Consider the following 16,265-nt stretch of genomic DNA (forward strand, 5'->3'; position numbering starts at 1 on the left):
CCACTACAGAATCAGAGAAATGTCAACATAGGCCAACATCAGCACATTCTACAAGCTAAGCAAAAAGTAATATTGTGGTGCTGTTTGCACTGGGAAGTTCCATTCACACTCTGGTTTCTCTCTGAAATATAAGCCCACTCTCACATAAGGCACGTTCTCCATCTTCTAAGTTTATTCTCAGCCCTCAGGGCCTGATATCCATATTTTATCTTTCTGACTTACTCTTTGAGTATATTTTCTGGTCCTTATTTATATATATAGATATTTCTCTACTTTTTAAATACCATGCTTTCTAAGCTGACTCAAATATACTGTAGAAAGGGGTGGAATACAAATAAAAGAACTGCTTTTTGACTGTCTTCGTTTCTTTAATGATTATTTTTGAGAATGGATGAAATAAGAGCTCTGTTCTAATACAATATAAACTTCCCCCAGCAAAACAACCTTTACATATAAAGAGATTGCTGTGTGTATGTATGAAACAAATTTTTCAGTATTGTCAAATAAGCTATACTCTGGGGAGTAAGAGCCCCAACATCCTGAGGGTTGGGAGTATAGGGACTTCATCAGACATGGTGAAAATTCCCTTAAATGAGCCCGACAGTGATTTCAACACCCTTTCCTGGAGAAACCGACCACGTTTGCTTAAAAAGGTCACTCTAGAAAGAGGCACGGCCCATAGCCCTTCAGCCATGCCATGTCCTCATAGCAGGGGTTACGCAAAACCAAATGTCCATAGGGATGGACAGGTAGCATAAATTTATCAGCCACCCGGACAACAGGTGTTAGGCAGGCAATGACACACTGGAGTAAAACATTCCTTTTAAAGGAAGCAGACACTTTTCAGCTCCAGCAAGTACTTATCGTTTGTGAATATACTGTCAGATTTTTCCATTTTTCAAGAGTAGCTAGAAATTCAGATTTTTATGTGAAACTTCAAGATTTTAAAATGTTGAGAAAGAATTCAAATGTTAAAGCCACTGTACACCTAAACCAAACTAACTGCAGACCAGATCTATCCTGTGGGCCCCAGACTTGTGATCTCTGACTAGAGAGGTTTCCTTACCCCATAGCTCCCAATGGAATGTTGCCTTCCATAAGCACTCATGAGAGGAAAAACAAAAATGGTTTTTCCGTAGTTTCTTTTAAGTGTGTATTCCTATGGAAGCTCTGGTGAGGATCGTGAAACCTATTCTTTGGCTAAATTATTTGCTTCTTAATTCTTAAGAATTAATAATCTGAATTATCTGAATTTATAATCTTCTTTGCATAAGTGCTTATCTTCAAAGGCAAATCTTTTTAAGGATAAAGGCAAAAACCAAACGTAAAGGTGGTGCTATTAATATATCAATTTATGCCATATAGTGACTCTAAAAGCCTTCAAGAAACCTAAAAGAATGTAACATTAATCATATCAACAGTTAGTAATGAGAGCACTCATTTTACTTTTCAAGGTTTCCCAATGTGTGTTCTCTGAACAGCAGGTCCGTAGGCATGTTCTGCCAGACAAGCAGTGTTTAGGAAAAGTTACAGGCTATCTCTTCCTTCTTGGAGTTTCATGGCACCCATTGGTGTATATTAATCATAGGTTCTAAGAAGTTCTACAGGAAAGAAACCTGTTCAAATGTGCTTTAATCCAGCATTTCCAAAAATTTTTTTCATAACACCTATTAATATCCACACTTTGGATAATACTGCCCTATTATATTTTATTCTTAGTATGTATCAAAATATGGCATAACAAGGTTGAACCAACTGAACAAAATGGAGAAACTTCACTCCAATCAAGGCCTTTTCTCACTTATTTCCTACTATTGCTCTAAAAGGGTTGTTCTGGTAGAAATTAACTTTAAGGGGTTGGGAGTATAGTAAATATAAATAATAGCTGTTCAAAGAATTGAAAGCTTTCTGACTAAATTGCACAAAAGAGACGTTTGATTATTTTGATATCAACGAAGAATAAAATATTTAATTACAGTTCCATGTAAAAACTGAAGCTTCATCCTATTTAAAACTAAGAGTCATTAATGGGGATAAGATCAGGCCAACTGCTAGGGAAAAAAAATTAGGTAATAGAGTATGGGTCACTTATTTTGACAAGAAGCTATAGGATCATTTTCTTAAAAAATAAATTTCATTGAAAATTTGCAAAAGCCTCTAAGTAAAAACTCAATATAAAATGCATTTTTATTGTATCTTTAATAACCGGATAAGAGAAAACACATAGCTTTAATAAGAACAATTTTTTAACATGAACCTTAGGGCTTTAAATCTCCTTACATGACCAAGCCACCCTATGGCTCTAGAATTCTCTGTTTAGACCACTATTTAGAATTTAGACACTTACCTACCAGTAAATAATAGTATCTTGAGCTCATTTTGAATATCTCCTATATTTCATCCTTGTCTGGTCATCTCCTTAGGTTACAAACATCCAACACATGAACGTCCTACTCATAGTGCCTTCCTTCTCATCTATTCATCTTAAGACAGCTCCACAAAGCAACCAGACTGTTCAGAGTCAACAGTGCAATCTGGTGGCCAGCTCAGGAAACTACCTGATCAAAACCCCCTTCCTGCTGTTTTCTTTCCCATGAATTTCCCATAAAGCACATGGCCTAGCCTCCCTAACCCCAATTTCCTCTTTCTTTTTTCAATACCCTTCAAACTCCTACTCAGGAGAAGGTCTCCCATTTTTCTCTCCCTAGTCATACAATCCTTTCAATCTACATGAATCACAAAAGCAATACTGCAGAACCATCAGGACTGCTCTCCCTAGCAAGCAGCAGCATCAGGGCTCTTCTGACGGCCAGGATGAGTCAGCTAAACTTAGGTGACATACAGCTGCAACAGCTCAGCTGTACTGGTAATGAACTCAGGCCCACCCCAGCTGTCAGCAATTCTATTTTAAGCATCACAGACCTCACAGAATGACCGGAGTGCCCCACAGTATCACAAATAAACTAGTTTGTGGTTTGTGAGGCATCTTTATCTCTTCCATGCTATAAGGGGTTGTTTTATTATTATTAACCACCAAAACTAACAGCCACAACAGCAATAATTGTGGTTTGGATTCTCCAAAGTACATTCATATTTGGTATCTCATTTCAACTTAGTTTCTTTTTTTAAAAATTAATTTTTGAAAGATTTTATTTGTCAGAGAGAAAGAGAGAGAGAGAGCACAAGCAGGGGGAGTAGCAGGCAGAGGGAGAAGCAGGCTCTCTGCTGAGCAAGGAACCTGGTGTGGGATGGAGTCCCTGGGATCATGACCTGAGCTGAAGGCAGATACTTAACCGACTGAGCCACCCAGGCATCCCTCAACCTAATTTCTACCATATAGCTCCCTAACAAAAGGGTCAGCCAATTTCCAGGAGTTTAGATGCTACCTCATCTCAAGTGCTACTCTCCACCCAATGGAGAGGAGGAGATACCCTGAATCTCCTGGGGGAAGTGGCCAGAGAACAACCTAATAGCTCATCTGTTTCATTGCTCTTGATAAGACTTTTCTACCTGGGCTCCCCTGGGGACTCCAGTCAGAATTCCACTGGGCCTCTAAGCAAAAAACTAACTCTCATACTCAAGCTATTCCTCCCATTCCTTAGACAGAAACAGATTACAGGCCCCAGAGAGCTTCATCAAAATAGGCAGGGTTCTTCCTAGACAGGGAGCCAGAAGTAACCCTGGGAAATTCTCTCATGCCCTCCCAGAATGCTCCAGGTTCACCATCAGGGTCAGGAAACGGTCTAGGTACAAAAAGGAAACCCCTGCCATCCGTACCAAGCTGCACAGCCTGCCTGATGTACGGAAACCACAGGCTTTCAGCCCTTCAGCTACTTTTGAACAATTCAAATAGCACTCCGCATACTGTTTTTCGTAAGGGCACCCAGTACAAAAACAGAGCATGCATAAACTGTGCCCTGAAAAGGGTGATGCATAGCCTTGCTCTGTGCTTGACTTAGTAAAGCAATTATCAATTAAATGCAGTGATTAATACCCGTACTTATAACTGGAAGATTCAAGAGAATACCTTCTCTCTAAAGGCTTTCCTGACTCCCTCAGGAACACCTGACCACTTAGCCTTTGAGCCCCCACCCCACGGCCACTCCTTATAAAACTTTTATCATAGCACCTTTGACTCCTTACTTCACTTAGTATTTACATGTCTATTTCCTTCCACTGGGCTTTAGGGTCCTCTAAGGCTGAGACCATATCTCTGTGTGGGTCCCAATTGCCTGGCAAAATGCCCAACAGAGTGAGCGCTCTGTGCTCATCAGGGTTCTGGTGAATTAACAAAGGTTTTCCTGAGGGGCAGATGCTGATGCCCCAAGATGTCCAACCACTGCCCTTCTATAGCTTCCAGATCACTCTCTTCACTCCACTGAAAGCCACCTGCCAGGGATATGGAAATATAGTGTGTCTGATCACCAGTGGGTGCCCCAAGGCTTGGCCTAATCAGCGCAAATTTCTGATGCCCCCCCGGTGACCTACTCAGTGCTCATCATTGCTGCTGATACTCCTACATCATTTAGAAAACATAAGCATGATAGATGATTTCCTTTTGAAAGAAAGAAGAAACTAGCACTTTTGAAGACATACACTATACCACTGTGCTAGTCATTTTAAAACATTGTCACACTTAAATTCACCATAACTGCTATACTATAAACATTATCCCTACTTTAGAGATAAGGAAACTAAGGTTAAGAAGAGTGAAGTCAAGTCAGAACTGAAACCCAGGTTTATCTGACCCAGAGTCTATATACTCTTTCCAATGCAGTGATGTCCTGTGCTTGCAAGACTCCTTGTCCTCCAGGCTACTGGCCACCAGCCATGCTTCCCAAGAGTCACCTGAACAAGTCAAAATGCATTTTGGTTTGTGAATGATTTATTTCTCTCTTCTATCTAAATTTATTCTGCTCCTTCTCAATTAAGAAACGACTGATATAGGGCGCCTGGGTGGCTCAGATGGTTAAGCGTCTGCCTTTGGCTCAGGTCATGATCCCAGGGTCCTGGGATCGAGTCCCGCATCGGGCTCCCTGCTAGGCGGGGAGCCTGCTTCTCCCTCTGCCTCTGCCTCTCTCTCTCTCTCTCTCTCTCTGACTCTCATGAATAAATAAATAAAACATTTAAAAAAAAAGAAACGACTGATATATTCTTCTTAAACCTACTAACAAAATTAGCAGTTAGAAAAGCCGAAGAAAATGATTTAGCAATGAATTGGCATTATATTCAGCTATTTTAACTTCCAGGTTCAAAGCCTCAAGCAATTGTGCTCTTGCAGCCAGACAATTTTGTCCAATGTCTACACAAATGTGTATTTTCAGCTCCATGGTACTAGGACAAGGATGTTGTTACTGGCATGCAGATCACTAAAACTCTTGAGAGTAATGTACACATAAAAGTTCAAATTACCTAAGTTTTTCCTGGAAGAAGCCTATTCTTTGAATGAACTTCATGGAATACTAATTCCACCAAAATCTTCACAAGTATAATCCCCAAACAGGTATATCAAATGCTGGATTAAAAAATATTACACAAATTTATTTACTGCAAGACTTCTCAGAACCTTAATATATCAATTTTTCCCAAATGTTCTGGCTATGGAACCTTTAAGGAGGAGAAAATGGATATAAAATGCACAAAGTTCTCAACAAATGACATTATTGTTATGAGCAAACCTTTTGTCAATGATGCTCTCAAGAGATCAGTGTCTGATGGGACAGGTGTTCTTCAGAACACACTTTGGAAAACACTAAATATGGTCCCTTAGGGGATGGTATTAGCTATTTTGTCCACTAGAAACTATTTTAGTATATCAGAACTGCAGCATCTTTTAGACCTCCCTAGAGAGGAATAATAGGTCCAAAGACTCAAACACTAAGAAACTCTGGACTCAAATGCAAATTCAGAGAGCCGGGAAAGGAGAAGGATTTATTATGAATAATAGGTACTTCTCTCATTTCAGCGGAGAAATTCCTCCTTTGGAGAAATTCCTATGATAGAAGGTGCCCAAACCACGAATTTAGACCAAAAGGAACAAATAAATAAAGAAGATTAGAAATGCTGAAGATTTCCAAGGAGGGATATGAGAAATCCAATTTGACTGAGCCAAGATAAAATTATAGTTATTGTCTTAGGAGGTAGTAGGTGGAGAATGAAAGAGTTTAAGTAAATATACCACAAACCCAAGGGCTGAGGCCATCAATCAAGTAGCCCTGTAACTCAGCCCCCACTTATTTTCCCAATTTAATTTCCCTCTGCTCCCTTTCATACATTCGTGCTGCATCTAACCAACCTAACTAAATGTTCTCCATTCATTCTGCACAATTTCTCATCTGTGTTTATACTGTTGCCTTTCTCTGCAATGTCCATTTCCCACAGTTCCACAGCTCCACCTCTCCCCTGGTAATCTCCAAACCCTTTTCAACTTTCAAGGCCTAGTTCCAATGACACTTCATCCAAGAAGCTTTCTTTCATCACTCCAGGTATACATAAACCCTCCAAAGCACTTAATCTTATCTTCATTGTATTTGTTATTTTTCCTAATTTGACAAATATTTGAAAAACTTTTATGTGCCAGGCTCTTTAGGTTCATGTATTTATATACTTGTTTTATCTACCCATTATACTATTAACTTTCTGAACACAGGATTTTATATCTAATTCATATAACCAGCTCTAATGTCTTGCCCATAGTTGGCACTCAAACCTGGTTTAAAGGAAGAAAGGCACATTATTTTGAAAAGATGGCTGTATGTGGGCTGGAGAGAGCTGTAATAGTAGGTGTGAGTCACTACAGATGCTGTAGTGACCAGAGAAGCCTTCAGGAAAGAGATGGCATTTGGGAGGGGTCTTAAAATAAGTGTAGCAATTAGAAATTGAGACAGGAACAGAAATATTTCAGTTGACTGGAATACAGGGTTCAGAAGGAAAGCAGAAAAAAGAAAGGTTGAAAAAAACTTGAAATCAGACTGGGAAGGTCTTCAGTCCCAGGCAAAAGGATCTGGACTGTCCTTGTACCTAAAAAGGAGACTGAAAGTGCTAGACATCCCACTGATATATAAACGGGAGTAGGAAAGACCAGAATTACAGACAGATTGGACAGAATTAAAAATTAAAGAACTTAACCAGCCTCCAACTGGTTTCCAGCTTCCTTGCTCCCAATATTTTTTTTCAATTTTATGTTTTTCAAATTTTGAGTGGATGACCATGTTACCTGAACAATAACCAAACCTCAGCTTTAAATATACAGTTGCCCCTTGAACAACACAGGTTTGAAATGCACAAGTCCACTTATATGCAGATTTTTTTTGATAAATGCAGTAAAGTACACTTTTTCTCTTCCTATGATTTTCTTAGTAATGTTCTCTTTTCTCTAGCTTACTTTATTGTAAGAAATACTGTATACAGTACATATAACATACAATATGTTTAATCAAGTGTATATGTTATTGTTAAGGCTTGTGGTCAGTAGTACAGTATTGGTAGTTAAGTTTCTGGGGAGTCAAAAGTTATATGTGGATTTTTCAACTACATGGGGGTCAGCGCCCCTAATACCCCCACCCCAGCCCATTGTTCAAGGATCAACTGTATAGCAAAATCAATCTGTCATATTTCAGGATATTTATAAATTGTGATTATGCTATAAATTGTAAGGAGGAGGAAGCAGGAAACTTCTAGGATACTCCTTTCAAGGTGTCTACTATTCCACATCTCTGGCCAAAGTGTTTTAGAAGGTAAGAACCATAAACATCTCCTTCCACACCTTGCCTTGAAGGTTACTGTTTTTTGGCCCATTTCAGTTAGTCTATGGCAAGTTTCCTGCTCTATCAATTTGCTGCTGTGAACCTTCAGGTTCAGTCTTTCTATATGTTCAAAAAGTGGAGTCACTTTGACAAGAGAGACCACTGTCACAATGTCTGTCCACTTTACTGGAAGCCTGGACAAGAACACAGCTATCCTTTGGGATGCCTAGAACATCTGAGCAACGGAACTGCTCTTGCTGGAGGAGGAAAACAAAAATCACACATCTAGGAGCTTTATAATAACTCCTGCTCTTGCCAATCTGTTTACCCTTCTTTGGGACCAAGAAGTCAATTGAACAAGTTATAAATACAGTGTCTTCTGCTATCTTTCAGGATCAGACCTATACATAGGGTAGTCTGTGTGGTCATAAATGAAAGGTAATCACTGACTAAAAGTATCTCCCTAATACTATCTGAAATCCACTGATTAGGGATTTGTTTGAGTTAAAAAACAAACATGATCTTAGAAAGGGGAGAGGGGACCTTGCTATCAGGCTCTGTATTAGGAAAACAATCTGATTCACCTAATCCACACAAATGGAATGTGGGTTTGATTGGGGGGGAAGGGAGAAGGGAGAAGGTCAAAGGATAGAAAATCTGTGAGATCATTCTGGAACACTGTATATTTCCAAGGAGAAATCCAAGGAGCATCAGAAAGAACTAAACAGAATGAGAGCACTAGGATCCTGAAAGGTAGTCAAGCTAAGAAGTAGAAAAAGCAAAAAAGAGCCATAGCTCAGGAGGTTTGGTGAATGAGTTCCAAAGGTTGACTTTATCTTGAGTTATTGCCAAGGTCCTCACTTACTCCCAGTAGTTCAACTCAGCTCTCATTTTCTGTGGGAGCATCCAAAATGAGGTGGAATGTACCGAAACTTGGGTGGGGAAGTGTGGCCAAATGAGGTTGGGAGTGATAGATGTGGAGCTGAAGCCAAGAAAGAGAAGGTGTCAAAAATGGAGCCAAAAGAGCTGGAACCCAAAATGGGATCCAGTTCATCAGAATTACAGGTATTTGGGGACTTTTCTGTTTCCCATCCTAAGTTTTATTCAAATTGTTTATGCTGGAAATTCTGAGTATGCCTGGGTTAAAGAAATACGTGATCAGCAGCCACCATTCAGAATTCATCAAGCTCCAATAAAACCGCTTCACTTGAGTTCAGAAAATGAAAACTGCAATAAGGCAGAAATTCGTAGAAACACAAACAGTGGAAGTTAGTTTCCCCATAAACATTACCAAAACAGATAATTACACTAGTTAGTTTCAAAAGTCCTTCAAGCCCAAGGTAATACATGTATTTGGAGGGAAAATAATCAACATACCATGGCCATCTGCAACCACCACTGCTCATTCCCTTCTCAAGAGATGTCCAGTTCTGGTGAAGGCTTGCCCTGACAAGGCATAATATCCTCCTTCCACAGAGCCAGTGACGTGACTCTTCCAAGGTACACAAGCCCATCTGCTCATCTCCACTCTCCTCCCCTCAATTCAACTGCTTCTTAATCTACTTTGGGCATAACTATCTTAAGTGGACCTCTACCCCTCTGCCTTTTTTATGTATAAATATATTTCAAATCCTCTCCTACAGGGACAGAGGCTCTCTGGAGGCTGACCATTTACCTTTCAGACATCAGACCCTGCCGAACTGGGATCAGTCTTTCTAATCTCACACTATTCCAGAGAGATTTAGAGAAGTTACTTCAGCGTTCTCATTATTTATTCAGATGAAACACTGCATACTCCCATTCTTGTCACAAAGCACAGCCTCCCCACACTGTTTAAATTAAGATCAAAGTTAACAAAGGTTCCCTACCTTTTTCCCGACCTGTATAGCTACCTATCCAAGTCTGCTAACTGCTAAAAAAATTTGGTAATGGCCCCAGAATTTGAAAAATACAGTGGCACTGTCACACTTGCTAAAATCCTTGCTTCTTCTGCATCAGTTATTCTATGATTCAATATCCCCATTCTTTAGTAATTCCTTCTGCTTTCCGTCCTGCAGTCTTCCCCTTATAGGTGGACAAGTCCCGGCATCATTCTTTTGCAACCAACTGTAAACCCTGTTCTAGACGTCACCATTCTTTTCAGCAGACCTTACCGTGTAGATAAGCTCTAAACTTGCTCTCCTAACTATAGCACTATTGGGGACTAATAGCATCATCCAGTTATTCTTGTACAAGTCCCAAATGCTTTCACATTCATTTTCCTCTTACCTGAGCTGCTCAACATCCAGAGAGAAACCATATGCCTGTCATTTTATAGATAAGGAAACCAAAATTCTGCAAGTATTGGGTGACTCATTCTGAGCCAAGCAGATAATTTAAATGAGCTAGAGTCAAGACTTCTACTTCTGACCCCAACTCTTTCCCCATGCACATTTCTGAGAATAAACCTAATGTTTGGTGTAAGTCTGACAGGACATGCTGTAGGCCCCGTGAGAGATACCTGCGTTGGTCCCTTGGTCTGTATCACTGTTTTTACCCTATTTCCCACTCCTAGCACCAAGTCTTGATACACAAACTCACCCCCTCCTAATTTTCCTCCATCCTACTTCTACCATATTAACCAATTTCTTTTTTTATTGTTGTTCTGAATATAGTCTTGTCCCTTCTCCACTGATAACACCTCTGTCAGGAGAAAGGAAGCAGTCTTCTTCTCTTACCCAACAACTTACTCACACCCTTTGGCTCAGAAACCACAAACTCTTAACACAAACACTGTATAAGTGTACATTTATTTATGGTTTTGGGTCCATGTTCTCTGTCCTTGCCTTCTCCTGCCCTGTTCGAAGCTATCCATTTGAGAGTGTAAGCTCCTGGCCCAGAAGGCTCTAGTTAGTCCTTTGTGGGCACCACCCAGCACAATGCCTTGCATTCACAGGAGCATAAACATTGCCAATTACCATCTTTTTAAAAAAAATAATAAATTATTCCTGTCCTTGATCTGAAATAATGACAGAAATCAGTTGCCAAAACCACTAAGAGCATTGTTTACTTCAATTCAGAGTTACTGAATAGGAATTAGCTTAAAAGAGCTGTAAAGTGAAAGACAAGGACACATTTGTTTACACGCAGTCCCAAAGGTATAAAACGAAATACAGAGTAATTTGTTATTAGTTTCTCATCCACAACAGTCCAGCTTTACTGCATAGCAAGGTCACCCTGGGTAAGAGAATCCTAGTTACCAGCATTCCCATTACAGAAAGGAGGTGATCAGCTATTCCAAATGCATATGTGCTCTAGAAAAGTACCAGCTGACTGCATTTCACTTACCGGTTTATCCTTGATGGTGGGGCTTGACACGCACAGGTACAGCTTCCCGTCTTCTTCCAGGCAGGCATCTATCAATGCTTGCACTGAGCTCTCCTCCTGGAACAGCAGAAAGGCATAGCCTTGGGAGAACAAAAACAAAAGGAGGGAGAGAGAAATCAGTACATGAAACTCAAAGTACCAAATAAAAATTTACCTGTGGTTTCCCTTTGGCAAATTCTTACTAAAATCTAAGAGCTTGAAATGGGACACAGGGAAGTAATAGTCACTGAGACACTTCATATGCCACGCACTGGGTTAGGTACTCGTAGACATAATCTTGCTTAATTCTCATAATTACTCAGGGGAGCAAGTTCAGAACTTCTCTATGGAATTTCCGTGAAATACAAGCATACCTCATTTTATTGTCCTTCACTTTATTGTGCTTTGCAGATACCGCGTTTTTTACAAATTGAAAGCCTGTGGCAACACTACATCAAGTAAATCTATTGGAGCCATTTTTCCAATAGCATTTGCTTACTTTGTGTCACATTTTGGCAATTCTCACAATATTTTAAACTTTTTCATCATTATTATTATATTTGTCATGGTGATCTGTGATCAGGAATCTCTGAGATTACTATTGTGATTGTTCTGGGGAACCATGAACCGGACCCACATAAGCAAGTGAACTTCATAGATACTGTGTGTGTTGACTGCTCCACGGGCCAGCCATTCCACTGTCTCTCTCCCTCTCCGTGGGCCTCCCTATTTCCTGAGACACAACAATATTGAAAATAGGCCAATTAATAACCCTACAATGCCCTCTAAGTGTTCAAGTAAAAGGAGGAGTCGCACGTCTCTAAGTCAACAGCTAGAAATGATTAAGCATAGTGCAGAAGACATGTTGAAAGCTGAGAGAGGCTGAAGGCTGGGCCTCTTGAGCCAGTTAGTCAAGTTGCAAATGCAAAAGAAAAGTTCTTGAAGGAAATTAAAAGTGCTACTCCAGGGAACACATGAATGATAAGAAAGCAAAACAGCTTTATGGCTGGTAAGAAAAAAGTTCTAGTGGTCTAGATAGATCAAACCAGCCACAACATTCCCTTCAACCAAAGCCTTTTCCAGAGCAAGGCCCTAACTCTCTGCAATTCAATGAAGGCTGAGAGAGATGAGGAAGCTGAAGAAGAAAAGTTGTAAGCTAGCAGAGGTTGATTCATGATGTTTAAAGAAAGAAGCCATCTCCATGACATAAAAGTGCAAGGTAAAGCAGCAAGTGCTGATGTAGAAGCTGCAGCAGGTTATCAAGAAGATCTTGTTAAGGTAATTAATGAAGATGCCCCCAGTAAACAGCAGCTTTTTCAATGTAGATGAAACAGCCTTCTATTGGAAGAAGATGCCAGCTAGGACTTTTACAGCTAAAGAGGAGAGGTCAATGGCAACCTTCAAAGCTTCCAAGGACAATCTCACTCTCTTATTAGGCATTAATACAGCTGGTGACTTTATATTGAATCCAATGCTCATTGACCATTCTGAAAATCCTACAGCCCTTAAGAATTATGATAGATTTACTTTGCCTATGCTCTATAAATGGAACCATAAAGCCTGGATGAAAGCACATCTGTTTACAAGATAGTTTATGGGATATTTTAGGCCCACTGTTGACCCTGCTCAGAAAAATAGATTCCTTTCAAAATATTACTGCTCACTGACAATGTACTAGGTCACCCAAGAACACTGATGGAGATGTACAATGAAATGAATGTTGTTTTCATGCCTGCTAACACTATGTCCATTCTGCAGCCCATGGATTTCAAGTTTTATTATTATTTTTTTAAGTTTATTTACTTATTTTAGTAGAGATCTCACACCCCGAGATCAAGAGTCGCATGTGCCTCCAACTGAAACAGCCAGGCGCCCCCCAGTCTTATTATTTAAGAAATATATTGCATAAGACTACAGCTGCCAGAGAGTCCTCTGATGGATCTGGGCAAAGTAAACTGAAAACCTTTTGGAAAAGAGCTACCATTCTAGATGTCATTAAGAACAATCATGATCACGGGAAGGGGTCAAATTATCACCATGACAGGAGTTTGGAAGAAGCTGATTCTAACTTAAGGAGAACTTTGAGGGGTTCAAGACTTAAGTGGAGGAAGTAACTGCAGATATGGCAGAAATAGCAAGAGATCTAGAATAAGTATATGGAAGATGAAGATGTAACTGAATGGCTGTAATCTCAGCCAGTTTTAATGATAAAACTTTAACAGATGAGGAGTTGTTTCTCATGGATGAGCAAATAAAACGGTTTCTTGAGATGCAATCTATTCCCAGTGAAGATGCTATGAAGACTGTTGAAATGATAACAAAAGATTTAGAATATTATATAAACTTAGCTCATAAAGCAGAGGCAGAGTTTGAAAGGATTGACCCCAATTTTGAAAGAAGTTCTACTGTGGGTAAAATGCTATCAAACAGCATTGTATGCTCCAGAGAAATGATGTGGCAAAGTTAAATGCTGTCTTACTTTAAGAAATTACCACATCCATCCCAACCTTTAACAATCCCCACTGTGATGTGTCAGCAGCCATGAACACTGAGACAAGATTCTCCCCAACAAAAAGATTACAACTCATTGAAAGCTCAGGTAGTGGTTCCATATTTTTTTTTTTAAAGATTTTATTTATTTATTTGACAGAGAGATAGAGAGAGAGCACAAGTAGGCAGAGAGGCAGGCAGAGGGAGAGGGAGAAGCAGACTCTCCACTGAGCAGGGAGCCCGACGTGGGGCTCGATCCCAGGACCCTGGGATCAGGACCTGAGCTGAAAGCAGCCGCTTAACTGACTGAGCCACCCAGGTGCCCCAGTGGTTCCATATTTTAACAAAAAGGTAATTTTTAATTAAGGTATATACAGTTTTTTAGATATAATGCTATTGCACATTTAACAGACTACAGTATAGTGTAAACATAACTTTTATATGCACTGGGAAACTAAAAAATTTATTTGATTCACTTTATTGAAATATTTGCTTTATTGGGGTGGTCTACAACTGAACCCACAATATCTCCATGGTATGCCTGTAGATTTGGTCATCAAGAGAGCAGGCAGATTCATCACTGGCCTGAGCCACAACAACTAGCCAAAAAACAAGCATCATCTGCCCCCCAACTTCCATCAAGCTTTAGGCTTGACACATGCTACAACATGGATGCACCTTGAAAATATTATGCTAAGTGAAAGAAGCCAGGCACAAATATTGTATGATTTCATTTATGTAAAATGCCCAGAATAGGCAAGTCTTTAGAGACAAAAAATATATTAGTGGTTGCCCAGGGTTAAGGACTGGAGGGAATAGGTACAGGGTTTCTTTTGAGGATGATGAATATTTTCTAAGATTGACTGTGGTGATGACAGTGGCATAACTCCACGAACATACTGAAAACCACTGAATTTTATACTTCAAATGGGTAAACTGTATGGTATGTGAATTATATCCCAAGAAAAGTTGTCTAAAAAAAAAAAAAAAGCCCAATAATAGCCTAGCCTAATGTTACTTCTGATGATGATGTCTGCTTTCTCCAAGGATACTCTCCTCTCTCATGGAAGAGTACACAACTGATAAACATGGATACTAGCTGCAGAATTTCCATAGAGACAGCCAGCTTTGCTCACTTCGGTTCAGTAAGATTTACTGAGCAACTGTTATAAGTGGGACACAACCTGTGGATTATGAGAAAACTGAGATGGAGGAGAGTACGTTCCTATTGTCAAGAGACTTATGTGGTAGAAGAAACAGACATTTAGACAATTAACTATTTGTTACAAAACTGAAGGAGATACAAGGGGACAAAAAGTGTGTTGGTAGCCCAGAGGAGCAAGGGCTCTGACTTGAGAGAATCAGCAAAGACTTCAAACAGGTCAGCAGATGTTCAAGGGACCAATTCTGGCATCTGCTGCCATATCAGCATTCATGTATGGCAGCTGGGCAAAGGCCTATCATGAGGTAGTCTAAGTTTGACTAGTCAACTATTCAACCCTTCTGCAACCCCTTTAGCTTTGCTCAGCTTCTCAGCTGTCACCTCCACTCCCAGTCCTCAAAAAAACCCATCACCAATATGGTTCTATCCTGGTACACTGCATGCCAGAAAGGTGTAAATGGTGAAGAAGAATAAGAACCTCCATATTTCAGAAGATTCTCGCACATCAAACAAAGATGTTAATCAACTGGCCTAGAAGCAAAGCTCTTGGAGTCCTGGGTAGCACATAATGACAGTAGGAGTAGATAATGAATAATGGGTACTTTTTTAAAAAGATTTTATTTATTTATTTGACAGAGAGAGACACAGAGGGAGAGGGAACAGAAGCAGGGGGAGTGGGAGAGGGAGAAGCAGGGCTCCCTCAAAGCAGGGAGCCCAATGCAGGGCTCGATCCCAGGACCCTGGGATCATGACCTGAGCCGAAGGCAGACCCTTAACGACTGAGCCACCCAGGTGCCCCTGGGTACTTTTTTAAAAAATACTTTTTCTCAACTCTTTGTCTAGTATACACAGCATCCAAGCAAAACAGTAGAAGAAAGGTTAACCACTACCATCCAAACAAATACAGCAGGAAAAAGATCAACCATTACCTGACACAAGAGTGGCCAATTCAAGAGGCAGAAGTCAACGTACAGGGGATAGCACCAAGCCCAAAGGAGTGGGTATATAGATACAACAGGGAGGCTGCCTACATGGGAGGACCCAGAGCTGTTTTCTGGGCTCTCCTCCTAAGCTAGCTGGGTCAAAAGATTCAGCAGGTGGCTAGGCAAGAAAAATAAAACCTAACTGCAAAACTAGAAAAAATAACATTTCTTCATATCCTTTCTCTATTGGAAACAGTATTAAACAATCACCAAGCCCCAAGGAATCTATTAAAAATTCAGTGTTTTCATTAAACGTGAGAACATTAATTCCACTTGCCAAAGTGAATACTAGAGATGAGTGAGGTTAAAAAATGCAAATTACAAAGAGGAGGTTTCAGCATGTCCTCTCAAACCTCCTGCCTCACCACGTTAAACCCTGGTAGAGATGGCCCACAAAGGTCCTAAGGGACACACTGGATATCTTGTTCTTGGAGAGGACCCCATCTGTGTACATTATGCACAGGCCCATCAAAAAGGCCTGGGGAGGGGTGTCTGGGTGTCTCAGTCGGTTGATTGTCCGACTCTTGATCTTGGCTGGAG

The 16,265-nt window shown here is 40.2% G+C and overlaps 1 protein-coding gene across 9 annotated transcripts in view; it reads right to left on the bottom strand.

The window, feature by feature from the left end:
• Positions 1-16,265, bottom strand: part of CPEB3 (cytoplasmic polyadenylation element binding protein 3) — a 202,846-nt gene that overhangs the window by 47,900 nt on the left and 138,681 nt on the right. For all 9 annotated transcript variants that reach the window (XM_064595022.1, XM_045878420.3, XM_045878417.3 and 6 more), the window contains one exon: positions 11,073-11,191. In XM_064595022.1, the coding sequence (XP_064451092.1) occupies positions 11,073-11,191 (119 nt within the window). The remainder of the gene's footprint in view (positions 1-11,072; positions 11,192-16,265) is intronic.

This window comes from Mirounga angustirostris, unplaced genomic scaffold (assembly GCF_029215605.1).
Source record: "Mirounga angustirostris isolate CCGP_5_RB_7025 unplaced genomic scaffold, mMirAng1.0.hap1 SCAF_6, whole genome shotgun sequence".
Taxonomy (NCBI): domain Eukaryota; kingdom Metazoa; phylum Chordata; class Mammalia; order Carnivora; family Phocidae; genus Mirounga; species Mirounga angustirostris.